Source organism: Gekko japonicus, unplaced genomic scaffold (genome assembly GCF_001447785.1).
Source record: "Gekko japonicus isolate JY-2015 unplaced genomic scaffold, Gekko_japonicus_V1.1 scaffold1318, whole genome shotgun sequence".
Taxonomy (NCBI): Eukaryota; Metazoa; Chordata; class Lepidosauria; order Squamata; family Gekkonidae; genus Gekko; species Gekko japonicus.
The window spans coordinates 337,123-354,121 of NW_015159751.1; the positions used below are offsets into that span (position 1 = coordinate 337,123).

The following is a 16,999-nucleotide window of genomic DNA, read 5'->3' on the forward strand; positions in this document are numbered from 1 at the left end:
GGGAAAGAAGGAGGGAAAAGAAGGAAGGAAAAAAGCAGGGAAATAGGGACCAAGAGCAGTAATTTAGATCCTACCTAGAAAGAGGGACATAGCTTACCACAAAGATTATGAGGTGATTTAGAGTAACTGGAGAGCTTCAGCTCAGGGAACAGCAGAAGCTATGAAATACATACACTGCCTCAGCTCATTTTTCTATAACAGAATGGATGTTCAAGTAAGAAAATACTTGCCACAGAGCCTCACAGTGAACAGCAACTTGTCTGGCAGCAAAGAAAACACCCCCAACCCCAAGGAGAGTGCAAAAAACGTTTAAATGGGGCTACTGTCTGCCCCTTGAATAAAGGAACAAATGACTCAGGACAACTGAGAAGTTATTTCACATCCCATGCCCAAGGGGAAAACCTGACCCTTCTCTAAGTAGGGTTCTTTTCTTCTCTGTTAGGGCTCCTGGATTTTTAAGAGCTGTTATATAGCAATTCAGCTGGAGAAGTTCTGTTCATCTCACTCATAGCAAAGAGGGAAAAATCTGCACAATTTGCTTGTTTGCAAGTCACGTATCTACCCAAGACAGGTGAAAAAAAGTCACCTTGCCCCAGCAAAAATGCAAGCAAAATCAGGAATCTCCTTTTATTGGGTGTTTCAAGCAACAGAAAAAAGACAACTACGTTGGGGAGGAGATGACACAAAACAAAAGAACTCTTCAAAAGCAGTGGCCATCCCAGCATCTCCCCTTTCAGCACCATCCTACGCTTACTTACTCGGAAATAAAACTGAGATGAGGCTTACTCCCAAGTAACCGAAACTGACAGAAACATTTGTAGAGCTCTCACCGAAGTCCCAATAGAGATGCATTGTCAAGGGACAGCTCCAAACGGCACGGCCCTCTGCCTAGAGACACTATTGTAAAAGGGGAAAGTTGGAGAGGGGTGTCATGGGAAGGGGGGATGAAGTGGCATCTCCTTCTGCCCTCCCGCCACTTCTCTCAGCAACAGCTTGAACCATTCGCAGGCTCTTCAGTTCAACTGTTCACTCACCTGCTTGAGAGCCAGCCAACCAGCCAGCCTCTATGGTCCAGCATGGCCCAGTCCAATCCAATCCAAAATAACTGCTGGAGCATTCAAACACCATCATCCACTTGTGTCACAAAAGATGTTGAAAACTAAGCTCCGTTTTCCACAGGTCTGTATTGCTCCCATCAACTAATGTTACAGATCAGCTACAGATGCCTGGACAGATTCTAGAGTTGGATCCATTGCTCGAATACAGCTGTCTTGAACTGAGGGACGCGGCAGGTGACTAGCCATGCTTGGCTAGTTCTGTCTTTGCAGTGTGCTGGATTCTACCCAGTCAAAATTGCTGGTGTAGAGTTAAAAGCGCTGGACCACAGTGTGACCTTTGGAATCAAGTTCATGCTTGTTAGCACACCATGTTAACTGCACATGTTGCTCCCAGTGGGATTGCTGCTCACGCAGAAGAAGCGGAGCAGGGCTTTTGGCAAGGGAAGGGCGGGCTCAGAAGGCAGCCGGAACACCGTTCCAGTGCGTCCCAGCCCAAAAATAGCCCTGGCAGAAACTGAAGAGAACCTAAAGAGCCTCTTGCTCAGGGTAAAAGAGGAGAGTGCAAAAGTTGACTTGAAACTCAACATCAAAAAACAAAAACAAAGATCATGACATCTGCCCCATCACTCCTTGGCAAATAGAAGGGGAAGTAATGGAAGCAGTGACAGACTTCATGTTCCTGGGATCCAAGATCACTGCAGACGGTGACTGCAGCCATGAAATTAAAAGACGCCTGCTCCTTGGGAGGAAAGTGATGGCAAACCTAGAAAGCATAATAAAAAGTAGAGACATCACCCTTCCAACAAAAGTCCGTATGGTCAATGCAATGGTATTCCCAGTAGTAATATATGGCTGCAAGAGTTGGACCATAAGGAAGGCTGAGCACCGAAGATTAGATTCTTTTGAATAATGGTGCTGGAGAAGACTCTTGAGAGGCCCTTGGACTGCAAGGAGATAAAATCAGTCAATCCTAAAAGAAGTCAACCCTGACTGCTCCCTGGAAAGCCAGATACTGAAGCTGAAGCTCAAATACTTTGGCCACCAAATGAGAAGGGAGCACTCACTGGAGAAAACCCATGATGCTGGGAAAGATTGAATGTCAAAGAAGGGGACAGTAAAGGGTAGGATAGTTAGACAGTGTTATCGATGCAACAGACATGAAATTAAGTAAACTCCAGAGCACGACGGAAGACAGAAGGGCCTGGCATGATGTGGTCCATGGGGTCATGAAGAGTCAGACTCAACGGTGTGACTGAACAACAACAAAATACACATAGCTGTTTCTATTACATCAGTCTTAGGAGAGATATTCGGTTCTATGATGTTTGCAGAATGTTGGACACTTAATGAAAGCCCCTTGTTATAATCGGCTATTCCCTTATAGACTAGTCAGTCTCGACCTATCAATTTTCTATCTCTGCCATACAAAGCAGACAAAAAGTAAATACTGCATGTACAGTCTGTGTTCCATCAGAAGAATTTGAAGATTTATACTCTCAAAAATAGGCTGAGATGCTTTACTGTGCTTTTTGTGATTGCTGAATTCCTAAGATATGAGCTTCAGAAATAAAAACGTAAAGTTTGGGGTATGTATGAAGTCAAGATTAATTTTTAAGCAAGGCACATTTACAGTGTATTTTTTTAAAATACATATTTGTGCTGGTAATGTAATATAGATTTAACTGGTTGATATTTTTGATGTTGAATACTTAGATGCTACTTCTACCATATGCATCATCATCACAATCTTTCATAAGATCTTTCAATCTTTCATAAGACTTACTTTCATCTCCAGTTTCAAATTCAAACTTCTGGCTATAGCCACTGTATCCTGTTGCAGTCCTGACTCTGATATGAAATATATACTTGGTTGCTGGTTTGAGGCCTGTGACGATAACACTTGGAGCTTTTGATCTTGTGGAGGAATAGCTGAGCTGCTCATGTTCCTAAAGGACAAAAGAGTCAAAAATGGAGTTAGATTGCATTGTGAATGATGTGTAACAACAATCTATATCTCTAAGGAACGTCAAGGTACATTCATTAAAGCAGTGAAAAATATCACCTTGATATGACACAACCTTAGCTTTCATAAGAAATGTTTTCTTTCATATAGTGAAAACCATTGTGAGTTGGGTTAGTCATTATAGCATATAAATCAACATAGTATGAAATTAGCAAAAGACGAGGACTAAAGAAAACAGCAGATAAATGGCAGCTATATATTTTGCATAATGGTCAAATTAGGATTTAAAAAAAGAGTTAATAAAGGATAACGTATAGATGCTGGAGTATTCAAATGCCTGCTACTCACTTCTACCCGCAGGTAGTGCCAAAATGCCGGCGCTATCCGTGGGTAGACCTGTGGGCAAAAGAAAATGAAAATTAACTCTTCATATTTTTTTTACAAACCAGAAACAGAGTAATTCTGTCTCGCTGGTTTGGAAATTGATGTCCTTTAATATATTCCATGCAGTTAGATTTCACATTAATTAAGCTGGAGGAAAAAACCCAACTATTGTTTCCCAGCTTCACATCCAGGCTACACATAGAAACTGAGAGCTCCTTCACACATAAAGCTTTTTTATGTAGTTGTTCACTGTGGGGGGAAATGCATGTTCTTGTGTATACTATCATATCTGAACGTCTGCAAGGTTTTACTTTGCCACATATAGGTGAATTAGAATCCCCTCTGTTGCTTTTACCCGCAGCCAGTGTTTTCCTAATAAGGGTGTAGGGAGAGCAGAGTGTTTCTTAGGTGGATGGAGAAGAGAGGGGCTTTCTTGGCTGACTGCAAGCTATAGCCACTAAGATTACTTACCTCTGTGTAGTATTCCAATCCTGAAAGATATGGGTGGGGGCTTTGCTTGCTCTGCCATGTCAAATTTCCCCTTGCAGCCTTCACTCCCCTGCTTGCCCGCTGCTCTCCAAACCTTATCATCCATCCAAACCAATCTACTTTGAGATTCTCCTATTGCTGTCTGACTGGGTTTAGGTGTGTCTAATTCTATGATGGATTGTGGCAAGAATGAATTTTTAGTTTCCTATTGTAAATATTTTTGTATGGCTCTGAAAACAAAACTGTTCACATGCTTAATAACAAATAAACATTAATTGTCCTTTCATTTTCCTTTCACATTTCCCTGCTTCATTGTCCTGTCACAGCTTTTTCAAGGTTACCTTTAGTATGATAACCAAATCTCTTGTCCACAATTTAGATTAGATCAGAATTGTCCATAAGCATCTGTATATCATGTAAGTGGTGCACACAGAGCACCATATGAATCTGTAATATGATAAAACAATGTTAAAATGTGGTATATTAAGTTACCAGAAGGCACTGTCAGCCTGCTAGCTTGCAGAAAATAAGATTCACTGAAGAGATTTTATAGAGAAAAAGAATAGCATAGGAATTGTATTGTATTAGCTGAGCTGAAGTTTTGGACAGTATATCTTCACCATGAAGCAGTGTCTTGTAAATACAGTTGGCCTAACTCTGTCTTCATGTAATACAATGTGCCTGAGGTAAAATGATTCACAATAAGGAAAAGTTTTTAATACCAAGGACAGTACATTAGCACTGCCTCAACAACATAAAGTGTACATAACAATTGCTATATGATTAAGTTAAGGTATTTAGGGAAAATGAAACACTGGGGGGAAATGTAAATGATCAGTGATACCCATAATTCAAAAGAGCCTCAACAGTTTGAAAAACTGTACTATGGGGTGTCTTCAGTTTGCTATTTATTTTTAATGATGCTTCCAGGATATTACTACATTTTGCTGTAGCAATCAGCTTGTAAACTGAACAAGGAATGCATAAAATATTTATGGACATATAAATGGCATATACAAAAAGAATACAAATGGCAAAGAGAATATTATAAGATTGTATTCCCTAAAAACCAATTAAATGTTGTCTGCTCAACAAGTGTTACGATTATGGCATAGCTAAAAAGGCACAATCAGACTCTACTAACATTCACATGTTCGTAATAAGAAATTACGTGGCCCAAACTTCCTTTAAATTCCTCCTGACACTGAACAAAATGTCTGTTCCCACCTATAAGGGGTGAAAACAATGAGAATCTCAGCTAAGCTCCTGAAAACCTCACTGAGCTTGGAAATACCAGTCCAGACTTTAATATCAAAGACAAAAGAAAATAACAAGTAGGTTTTGTCAGTGGAAGGTGCTTATGGTTGCCCATGTTCCCCACATCGTTCACCTGGCAGCCTTTTCCAACCCCGGGAAACATTGACAAATAACCCTGCAGAGGAGGCTGCAGTGAGTGAAACCACTCTCTTTTTTCTCTTTCATCGGTCCCATCAAACTCCATCACTATGAGGTGAGTTCTCTACAATGCTCAGTTTCCAAGATGGAAAAACAGCAACCTGTCTCTTCAATCCCTGAAGCTGGGAGATGCAGCCATATAATGAAACTGCCCTATAGGGCTTTCTTTGAAGGGGAAGGGCCACAATAAGCACAGAAAGAGTCCACAGAATTTATTGTTGCAGATTTATCTATTTATTTATTCAATTTATACCCCGCCCTCCCCGCAAGCAGGCTCAGGGCTGCTTATATTAGTCGGTAAAAAATACCATAAAATCCACATAAAAACAGTGAAATACAAGAAGACATAAAGTGCTAGTGATAGTTTCTTCATTAATTAAGATGGTGTTCTACAATATGTAAACACCCAGGCAGTTTCCAGTGTGGTGATCTTCTTAAGTCGCCCGATGGTATGGTTCAATCTCAGAGGCAGGCCCAGGCCCACAACCATGATCGATGGTGGCAGTGGTAGGGCGGCTCCTTAGTTGAAAGCCTGGTGGAAGAGCTCCATCTTGCAGGCCCTGCAAAACTGTACAAGATCCTGCAGGGCCCTGATCTCCTCCGGGAGCTCATTCCACCAGTATGGAGCCGCCACTGAGAACACCCTGGCCCTGGTAGCAGTGAGTCTGGCATCCTTGGAGCCCAGGAGGGTCAATTGGTTCGGAGACCCCGACTGTAGTGCTCTCTGGGGTATATATGGGGAAAGGTGGTCCCTCAGGTATGTCGGACCCTGGCCATATAGGGCTTTAAAGGTAAGTACCAGTACCTTGAAGTGAATTCGGTATGCTATTGGCAACCAGTGCAGTGTCCTCAGCACAGGCCGGATGTGCTCCCATCTAGTGAGACCCATCAGAAGCCTAGCTACAGCTTCTGGATTTGCGACAAGGGCAGCCCCATATAGAGAATGTTACAGTAGTCTAGTCTCGAGGTGACCATTGCATGGATCACTGTAGCCAGGTCATCACGGTCGAGGAAGGTAACCAACGGCCGAATCAGCCGAATATGGTAGAAGGCCAACTTAGCAGTGGCTGCTACCTGGGCCTCCATTGTTAAGGAGGTATTTAGGAGCACTCCCAAACCCCTAACCTCCAGCACTGGTACCAACAGTGTCCCTCCGAAGGTCAGGTGTGGGATCCCCACCCCCGAATCACCTTGACTCAAGCACAGGACCTCCGTCTTTGCCAGATTCAGCTTTAGCCTACTCAGTCTAAGCCAACCAGCCATGGCTTGCAGTGCCCAGTCCAGATCTTCTGGTCTGGAGTCCAACTGGCCGCCGAACATCAGATAGAGCTGGGTATCATCAGTGTACTGGTGACACCCCAGCCTATACCTCTGGGCAATCTGGGCAAGGGGGCACATATAGATGTTGAATAACATTGGGGAAAGCACTGCCCCTTGAGGCACTCTGCACTCAAGTGTGTCTCTCCTGGACTGCTGTTCCCCTAGTACCACCCATTGTCCCTGACCATGGGGGAAGGAAGCAAGCCATTGCAAGGCAAGCCCCTGGATTCCCATGTCGGTAAGGCGGTGGGTCTGCAATTGATGGTAGTCCGCGATTGGTGAAGGACTGAGAACTCGGGAGGGGTGAGTTGGGAGAGAGAGCTACCATCTCCCCTTCCCACACCCAGGTCTCAGTCATGCATGCCAGGTCTACGTTCTGCTCCAGCGGAATACAATAACTCCCAAAGCAAACCTCATTGCTGATGATGGCACAGAAAGGGGACCACCTGCAAACAAATCCAGGACTTCTGCATACCTAAGGACCCGTAGGTGTACAGAAAAATAATACGGACAATGATGACTGAAAGTGCTCATTGTCCTTGGAAGAGTTGGCAGATTGGCTAGGAAGAACAAGTGAGAGACCGAAAAACTGGCTAGCACAAGAATAAATGGTTTTATTCTATAGGAATAAGTTTGTGCTTGGGTAGTGATAGGCTATACAGAAAACATGTTTCTCAGTACACCCAAACAACAATGAGTTGGTTTTTATACCCCAATTTTCTTTACCATAGGAAGTCTCAAGGTGGCATAGAATCACTTTCCCTTCTTCTCCCCACCAACTCCTATTCTGCTCCTATAGCTTCTAATAAGCCAACATCACTTGGCAAAAATAGAACATGGCTGCTAAAACCCCTTAAAATACATTTTGGGTACAGAAATAAAACAAGAGGATCCAGACATTAATATTGATTGATATGAAGTTCCAAATGATTGCCAGGATACATTATATATTTCCACAGAACATGGAGGAAGAGAAAAAAAAATTGATACAGTTTAGAAAATAGGGGGAAATACCATTTAACTTTGGGAACTAATATCAACTGAAACTCTTGTAAACTACAGTTCCTGCAGTCATTACTGTCCAATAAAATCAAAGTAAAATGTGAGGAATAATTAGAAGGAAGAGAGTAAAAGTGGAAATAAAGAAATGGAAAACAGAAATACCAAGTAACATGATATAATGGCAAACTGGTCAAGAGAACAGAGAACACTCTGCAGATTAAAGGAAAGGATTGGTAAACAGAGGAATGAAATTGTGTATTCAACGTTAGAAACTGACAAGCAGAACCCGCAAGGACTTGCAGGATGCATCTCATGTCCCTCTCCCCCTATTTACTCTTTCCAAAAAAATCTTTCCCTTTCCTGAAATTCCCATACCCTCTCCTCTTTTCCTGCTTCCTTCTCTCCTTCTATGGTTGCCAATCTCCAGGTGAAGACTGGAGATATGGAATGGATCTCCCAACTATAGATATCAGTTCCCCCTTAGAGCGGCCAGCTGTCTGTAGCTGTGGAAGGGTGAGGTTTCGGGAGGGAAGTGACCTTAGCAGGGTATAATGTCATACAGCCCACCCTCCAAAGCATCCATTTTCTCCAGAGGAATTATCTCTGTCATCTGGAAATCAGTCGTAATTCCAGGGGGTCTCCCTAGTTCCCCTGGAGGAAATGCCTGCTTTGGAGAGTGGAGTCCATGGCATTATACCCTTCTGAGGTCTCTCCCCTCCTCAAACTCCACTGTCCTCCGGCTCCACGCCTCCAAATCTGTAGAAATTTCCTAACCTGGATTTGGTAACCCTATCTTGTTTCCACAAAAGCTCATAGCTTGAATAAAACTCTGTTGGTCTTAAAGGTGCAACTGGACTCAAACTTTGTTCTCTTGCTTCAGACCAATATGGCTACCCACCTAGATAAAACAATAGTTAGTGGTTATTTGTCCCACACTAAATGTACTTTTATAGGCAAGGCATCTTTTCTTATGTAACTGTATAGCTAGGGTTGCCAAGTTTTCTGCTCTGGCAGGAGATGTCCTACCAACAAACCCATGGCTGCTACACCACCATTCAGTAGGCTGATGGGTGGGTGGGAACAAGCCGTCTCATTGATGGTGAGGTGTCAGTTATGGAGTGTGATGTCATGCTGTTGTGTTGATATCGTCCCCTGTCCACATCCCACCACAGCATCCCACCTGGTGCCAGCTGGCAACTCTACCGGCAATCCAAGTATGAAATACTGAGCTCTTTAACATAAACTTCCTACTGTATTTTTCAACAGCAAAGGCAATTAAAATGTGTTTGGATTGCCAAAAAAAGAGCTCCTTACTGCAGAGTCTCCTAAAAGCTCCCTCACACTCCCAGAAAGAGTGATGCAGGCTGAGTGATACAGAAAGAGTGATGCTTGGGACCTTCCAGCAAAACTGTTAAGAGAGTGCTTTAAAACAGCTTATGGGGAAGTTATAGATAGACTTAGAAGGGTGTAACTCTATTTAAGATTGCACTGTTAATAATGTATTTTAATATTTTTGATATATTATTAGTTTTGTATTGTATTTATTGTTACCTGCCTTGGGTACTGTCTTGGGTACTTGGGTACATATATATGATTGTTACTTTTTTGTTTCCAGCATTTAATTCCAATCTGTAAATAAGCCTGGCTGCTTGAAATAACCTGGAAACACTAAATATACATTTTGCCCTTTAGGATGAGGTATAACAAAATGCAAGCAAAAAACTGAACGGGGGTCAAACTCAACGAAAGATTACTTAAATTGCACTATGAATCAAGGAAGAAAGAAACAAAGATGATGTAAGTGAAAAATGTAGACTGAAGAAGAAATCTGAAGAGAAGATAAAAACCAAGCTGATTGCGGATGGCATTCATAGACCATTTATCAGGTTCAATAAAATGATATGTGATTACTGTGACAGAAAATGATTTAACATTTGTTTATTATTACATAGACGGCATGGAAACAGAACTCCCAAAACAGCTGATAAAGATACAGTAAATCTCATTTACCAAGTTCAATAACGTTGGAAGATTTACTTCATGCCTTACTTAAATCAGCCTTAGACCGACGACAAAGTTAGTTAAAGTGGAACGTGTATGCTAGAAAACACTGAAATGGCTCAAATATTGATTGCTACTTTTCCAGCCATCATATAATGCCTCTGTAATGCCTGTTGTCCTAGATGAAAGCTTCAGAATCAATATGTCAAATGCTATGTGTGTATGTTTATGAAACTGTTCCAAAATAATATAAGCAATGCCATTAATCCCAATTCCCAGTGTGTCATACCACCAGCTTGAACAAAAGGAGATAAAGCAGTGCTGAAGATAATGACAATCTCATTCTACACTGGGCTTGAACTACCTTTGATATTGATTTTAGACCATTCACCTTCATTATCAGTATAATCTCTAGAATCTTATAAATTCTGGCCATATTTCATCACTTGGTTTCTTTCACCTAGCTGTCTGAATGGACCATCTATAAACAAACCTTTATTTTTTATGGCAGTGTAGTGCTTTAAATCTCTTCTGTCTTTAAGGTAATACTATTAATATTTTACAGTAAATTATACATGACCAAAGATTTAGTGAATATCTTTACAGTTCAGTGACAGCTTCTAAGAACATTGAAGTAGAAAAGTTTTGCAGTAGGGTAGGAACTGCATTACGTTGGTCTGTAACAAACTGCTACAGCAGTTACATTAGGCATAATTAAACATCCACTATTTTAGTAATGTAGCATGTAAACTGTTTTAATAATATACAATAGTTACAGGCAAATTAACTTGACTATTGTGATACATGCTTCATTCCTTGGGTAGACTGCAGTGCTAATGTTAAACAAGTTGCCTGATATATTAGAAGGAGCATCATGCATTATTTTGTGCATTATGACTGTGAAAGAATGGGGAAGGAAAGGAATAAGAAGTTGCTGAAATGGAATGGAGGAGTAAATATTTGAAGGAACTGGAAAATGTGGCTTTCATTTCCAAATCACTTTCAAAGCAGTAGGACTGAGTTATAAATGAAATTCTGTGAAAACTTAAGAGTTCTTCTGACCCAAATTTCGTAAATTCTTGGCTAGCATAGAATAGTTGAATTTTTCTCTATAATCAAAAAACAAACAAAAATATTAGAGAGAAAAATTATATAATCCTTGCTTCAGTCCCGTGTAGCCACAGCTAGGAACAGATTTGCTAGCTGCCTGGTGGAGACTGGGGGTTCCCTGCCCACAAGCAGTGGCAGGAGAAAAATACAACAATGGCTGTCTGGCTGATGGCATGATGTCACTTCCAGCAAAAATCAGAAGTGATGTCAGTTGTCTCTAGTTTTAATCTCGTTTCAGCAATTCCTAAGGAGGTGAAATGTCACCTCTGGGTTTTTCCTAAGTGATGTCACATAATCACCAATGGCCACCTCCATTGCCCCTCCCCCCTTACGCTGGCTATATCTGGCAACCCTAGCCAGTAAATTGATGAATAATAGGCAATTTCATCCATTACTCCTTTTACTTTTTTGCCAGATGTGGTCACTCAAACCACAAGATGCTGCATCACTATTCAATATGAATGAAGGAGAAAGGCGTTTCATCACTCAAAATATAGAAGTTTCAAAAATGACAGAAGGAAAGGCACACAAGGGACTTCTCAAGTATGGTATTGTGTATCTTCCCTGTGGACAGATATGGCACCTTTGCACAATTTGTACAATCACAATTTACCATGGGTAGTATATGCATTCCCACTTAGAAATATATGAAGCCATGAAACGAAAAGAAAGGGACATTTCCACTTCCTCTCTGCCAGGGGTCATTTCATAGAAAAAGAAGTGCAGGAGCTCATTAGCATAACTCATTAGCATATGCCACACCCCCTGACATCACTGGAAGTGTGTCAGAAGGCAACACCCACTGCTCAGGCTCCACTGGACTGTTTTGGATTGCTAGCTATTGGGGGGGGGGAAACGTGCAGATGTGTCCTCGCAGAGGAGGGAGAGCTTGTACCTGAATAAAACTTGGTCTTAAAGGTGCCACTGGACTGTTTTGGACTGGGAGGGCGGGGGGCCTCTGCAATTTACCTGGCTGCTTCTTGCTCTGACTGAGGGCTGCTGGGAGCAGGGGGTGGGGCTTATTGCATGTGCTCGCCCCCTGGCCTCTTTCCTGCCAGAGCTTCGCTCCTGTGCGCTCCTGCAGGAAATGACCCCTGCTCTTTGAACAAATCTATGTAATGACTGATGTCCTCAGGCACATCCACCAGATCTTCCCAAGGTAAACTTTATGAGTGGCAGAGCTTCATGATGGGGACAATAGTTGTCTGAATCTAATTTGAGATTAATATATAGCTGGATAATTCTATTAAAAGGTTTTGTTTTTCAGCGTGTTAGGTGGGCTCACACTGCAACTTGTCAAAAATCTGTTGCTTTGTCTGTTTAATTTTTCTGGTTCACTGTTTTAAACTGCTGGATGATTACTCTTCTGCAACTAAGAATGGCTCCACAGCACTAGGTCTCTATTCAGACCCCACAATTTCCATCCATAAATCCACAGTGAGATCCTAAGCCTGTCTTCTAGCATTTGGTGCAAAAAGACTGAATTCTGCTGATCTCTCTCAATATCTCAATCTCCCTTGCAGCTGCCTCACATATTTCCCACAGAAGGGCAGGCCTATATGATTTATCATGTTCCAGTGGCATCTGCCCCCTGCACTCACTTAACAGAGATGTGAAAACACGCGCGGCCATTGTGTTCTGCTGCTGCCCTCTCTCCCTCCCTTGCCACAGAAATTAAACTCCTGATCAAGCATTTGCCATCTTATTACAATCTTACCCTTGAGCCTTTTCTTTTTTGTTAGAAAAATGATCTGATAGTACTATTTTACTCTGAGGCTTTCAACAAAACAAAACAAAAAATGATGGCCTTGTGTTCTCCCTTCCTTAGTATCATCTTAACTGAACATCTTCTTGTCTTTTTATCTACAAACATACACATGCACACTCTGTTTCCTGTTGTCTTCCTCCCCACGTCAGAGTAAGTAACCCCAGGATCAGAGCAGGTTATGAAAAGCATGATATATAATCAGTGGAAAATGTTTATTTTAGTTAAAGACTGACTTTAAACTGAAAAAGTCTCCAAGATTGTTTGCAATATTAATTGATTATTGTATGGCAGTGTGTGTAGTATAGCCAGGAGGCTGCCAGACAATCTTTTAGTGTTATACACCACTAGGTGGTGAGCTAGATTTGTTTTTAAGGCAAGAGACGTTTCAGAGGTGGTTTGCCATTGACTGCCTCTGCGTCACATTTGCAATATGATAAAATACAACAATAGCAATAAAAAGTCAGTAAAAAGGTAAAGGTTCCCTTGCTCGAAAGGCAGTTGAATCCGACTCTAGGGTTGCGGTGCTCCTCTCCGTTTCAAAGCCGAAGAGCCAGCGCTGTCCGAAGATGTTTCCGTGGTCATGTGGCCGGCATGACTAAACACCAAGGTGCACGGAACGCTGTTACCTTCCCACCGAAGTGGTACCTATTTATCTACTTGCAATTTCTTGCTTTCGAACTGCTAGGTTGGCAGGAGCTGGAACTAGAGATGGGAGCTCACTCCGCCATGCGGCACACTCGGGTCTCGAACTGCTGAACTACTGACCTTCCACAGCCTGCAGTTCAGCGTCTTAACCACTTGAGCCACCGCAGCTCCTAAAAAGTCAGTAAAATACAATATAAGCCACTTAAACGCATCACTAAAAGTCAGTTTCCTGGTCTGTTTGGAAGGCCAGGCTCTACTGTGCCAGCACAATGTGTGTACCCTGCCCTGTACCCTGTCTTGGTGGCCCTGATGAGCATAGAAAATTGGGGAATAAATTTTGTAAGTTAGTAAGTAAATGAATGAATGAACAACTCTGATTCTTTTATTAATTAATTATGTCCATATTGTTGGTCCTACCATTTTCACTTTTAATTTTTGTTGCTGGAGTTACTATTCCATGTTACTACACTTTTTTGTTTTTAAAAAACAAAATTTTTTTTGATGAGCTTCTGCTCCCACCTCCAGCTCTCTGGGTAATCACTGGCTCAAGGCAGCTAAAATGGTCTCCAACACAGTCCATTCCTCAAAAGCCCAGTCTCTGGAGAGGTGGAAAATACATTTTCTAAATAAATACATGTGATTTAAAGTGCAACCAGAAAATGGCAAGGCCCTTCCAAAGTCTCCAGTCTGTCCACTCCTCCTGCTGGGCACATCAAGAGCTGATTGCTGTTCCACACTAGACAAGCTAGCATTGCAATTTATTTCAAACTGCAAATACTATTGTAATAAACAAGTTTTAAGAAAAAAAATGAAAGGGTACTACTACTACTACAAAAAATGGATTGCTTACATCTGGATTTCCTGGATGAAATTCATGAGGACTTTGGTATAGAAAACAGTTACTACGTGTATATGTGAGTACATGTATTGGGTTGGATCCAACCACCTTTTCCGCTTGGGAGAAAAAAAAGGAAGGGTTCCTGTTAAACACTAAAAAAAGGTTATGCTGAGAATCATGGGACTTGCATATATGAAAACCACGTGGGTTGGGGTCTGTCTTAGGTAGAAAACAAGTTTGACATTTAGTGAAAATCTGGCTGGATCCAACTCGTAAGCACAACTGTCCGGGAATAGTTTCCAATAATTTGTCATTACTAGAAAATACTTCTATGCATATTCACTTTTAATATACATTGAAATAAACCATCCCATTCTGGTGTAGAACTGAGATGTGCAGATCTATTTTTGTATAGTTATGGAATTGAGTGTTTTTATGAAAGTATCTTTGTTATAAACGTACCACTACTAATGTGATATAAAATACTCAAACGTCTACCTTACTATGAAGAAAGGCATGGCAATTGTATTTAGAAACTCAAGCCTGTTATTAAGATCTGTATAATTTGTACAAGGTCACTGCAAATACAGGATGTATCAACTGAGTCAAATATCTACTACAATATAAATGTTTTTATGAGCAGCAGGTGTATTCCCGCAAAAGACTATAAAGCTATTAACTGCTCAGTAAGGAATACATAATAATGGGTTGTTAACTGAACTGCTCTGACAAGAACAGTGAGAAAGGACACTTTAAAATCATTAGTAAAACCTGGAAAAAATGAAGATATTTGATCTGCTATATTTTTTTCAGTCAAAAAGATACAGTATCACTAAAAAAAGATACAGAATCACTATCTGTTGCTGTACCGTTGGTGATTTTTTTTTTACATTAGGCACATATTTACCTTAAACTAAGACAAGTCATATGTACACACACATGAACATGTATACATGAAACTGCCGTATACTGAATCAGACACTTGATCCATCACACTCAGTATGGTCTACGTAGATTGGCAGTGGCTCTCCAGGATCTCAGGTAAAGGTCTTTCACAGTACCTACTACCTGATTCTTTCAACTGGAGATGCCAGGGTTTGAACCTTGGACCTTCTGCATACTCATCAAATGCTCAACCACTGAACCACAGGCTATGCATGTACAAAGTCTTCATGCCCCTACCTGTCCATCCTGATCATGTCAACCAGATGTAGTCTGGGAGTGTCCTGTATGGACACATATGAGACCAGCTGCACTGGTTAAAGTATTGGTTTTAACCTTTAAAGCCCTATGTGTTCTGGGGCCAAAATACTGTCAGGACCATCTCTCCCCGTACGTCCCTCAAAGAGTGTTACACTCTATGGATCAACATCTGCTGGTGATCCCTGGCTTGAAGGAGGTCCACTTAGTCTCAACCAGAGCCAGAGATGTTCTGCCAGGCCTGTGGTTGAGGTAGCAGAGATTTAGTAACATTGGCCTTCCCCAGTGCACCACCATCTTATACTGTTTCTTACTCATCTGTCCACTTCCCATATTATCAGTTACCATCTACTGTGCACATATGTGGCTATGGTATACACATCAACCTCCAAGTAAGAGAAACATGTTCTGTTTAATTTCAGTGTTGTAACATGACATCAATAAATATAGAACATCCCCACTATAGCATTAGATCCCTGGTTCACACGGAATCACTTCTCTGTAGCATAAATATGACTGAATAGAGGTGTATTTCCTATTGAAGCTTAATCCACCCTAAGTATACCTGACATGCATATTCTTAGTAGCCTGTATACATCAGTACAGTATGCAAGAAACCCATGTACATTTAATAGTGTTCATAATTGCTACCACCAATATACTCAATGATACCTTTTATTGTTGTATCTGTGTCACAGAATTTCTAACAAGTAATGATTAAATAAATGGTACAGGTTAAGGCCAAAAAACCCTTTAAAGATGAACGATTACACACGCTTTCTTTTTATTTTGACTCTTAGAAGCCACTTTTCAACCTAGGTGACAACTGACAGGCCGAAGCAGTCATGTGAAGTTCCACCATACATTCTGATCACATCTGATCAGATCATTGCCTGCATTATGAAAGTTTGAAATAGTGTAGTGAATCACAGTATGAATCTTTGGCAGAATCTTCATATTATTACTTCAATATGGCACAAAATCCAGGCTGAAGATATAATTGCCAATAGTAGGCAGAACAGTCACATAAATGTATGCTACACATTAAAAAGCTATTTTTTCTATGTTGGATAAGCAAAATAAAATAAAATGCTACACTTTACAGTCATCTATAAAAATGGGGGGGAAACGTAGACACACTTTTGAGGGGCCTGATTTCATTTTATTCAAGACCTACTTTCTCATAGTACTTGATCTCGTAGTCCAGAATGGCTCCATTAGGAAAATCAGGTTCTTGCCATGAGAGAGCAATGCTGTTTTGGGAAGCCCAGTCCTTCCTGACCATACCTATCAAGGATGGTGCTGAAAAGAAAAAGGACAACTATGGGTTAAAGACAATGCAACATATTTAACTTTCTCTAAAGAGTTAACTTTGGTTGACATCTAAAGAACATGACCAACAGATCACATGGTGATTTCCTAAGGAACTGTTAAACAGAGATGGTACTGCATATCTCTGAGGCATCATTAGTGAGAACGACATCAGCCTCCTGTTTCCAGCTCTAGCTGAGAATTCATTTTCCTGATTAACTTTTTATACTGAAATTTGGGAGCCAAGTTTTCTGGCTGAAAAGTAGAATAAAAGTGTAATAAAACACACATTTTGCGATCAAAATTGGATCCACTCTTGAAAACGTTCTATACGTATCTGTATACCTTTTATGTTTCATTATTTCCATGCCAAAAGCTAGTTTATTACATTTCGTTTTACAACAAAACTGTCACAGTTAACAATAACGGATATGCTCCATTCTGGAAGTTGGTCA

The 16,999-nt window shown here is 41.1% G+C and overlaps 1 protein-coding gene across 1 annotated transcript in view; it reads right to left on the minus strand.

Annotated features, from left to right (window-relative positions):
• Positions 1-16,999, minus strand: part of EPHA6 (EPH receptor A6) — a 352,339-nt gene that overhangs the window by 198,972 nt on the left and 136,368 nt on the right. Inside the window, exons 3-5 of the mRNA XM_015405688.1 lie at positions 16,411-16,535; positions 3,370-3,417; positions 2,842-3,004 (exon numbers count right to left, since the gene is read on the minus strand). Coding sequence (XP_015261174.1) covers positions 2,842-3,004; positions 3,370-3,417; positions 16,411-16,535 — 336 coding nt within the window. The remainder of the gene's footprint in view (positions 1-2,841; positions 3,005-3,369; positions 3,418-16,410; positions 16,536-16,999) is intronic.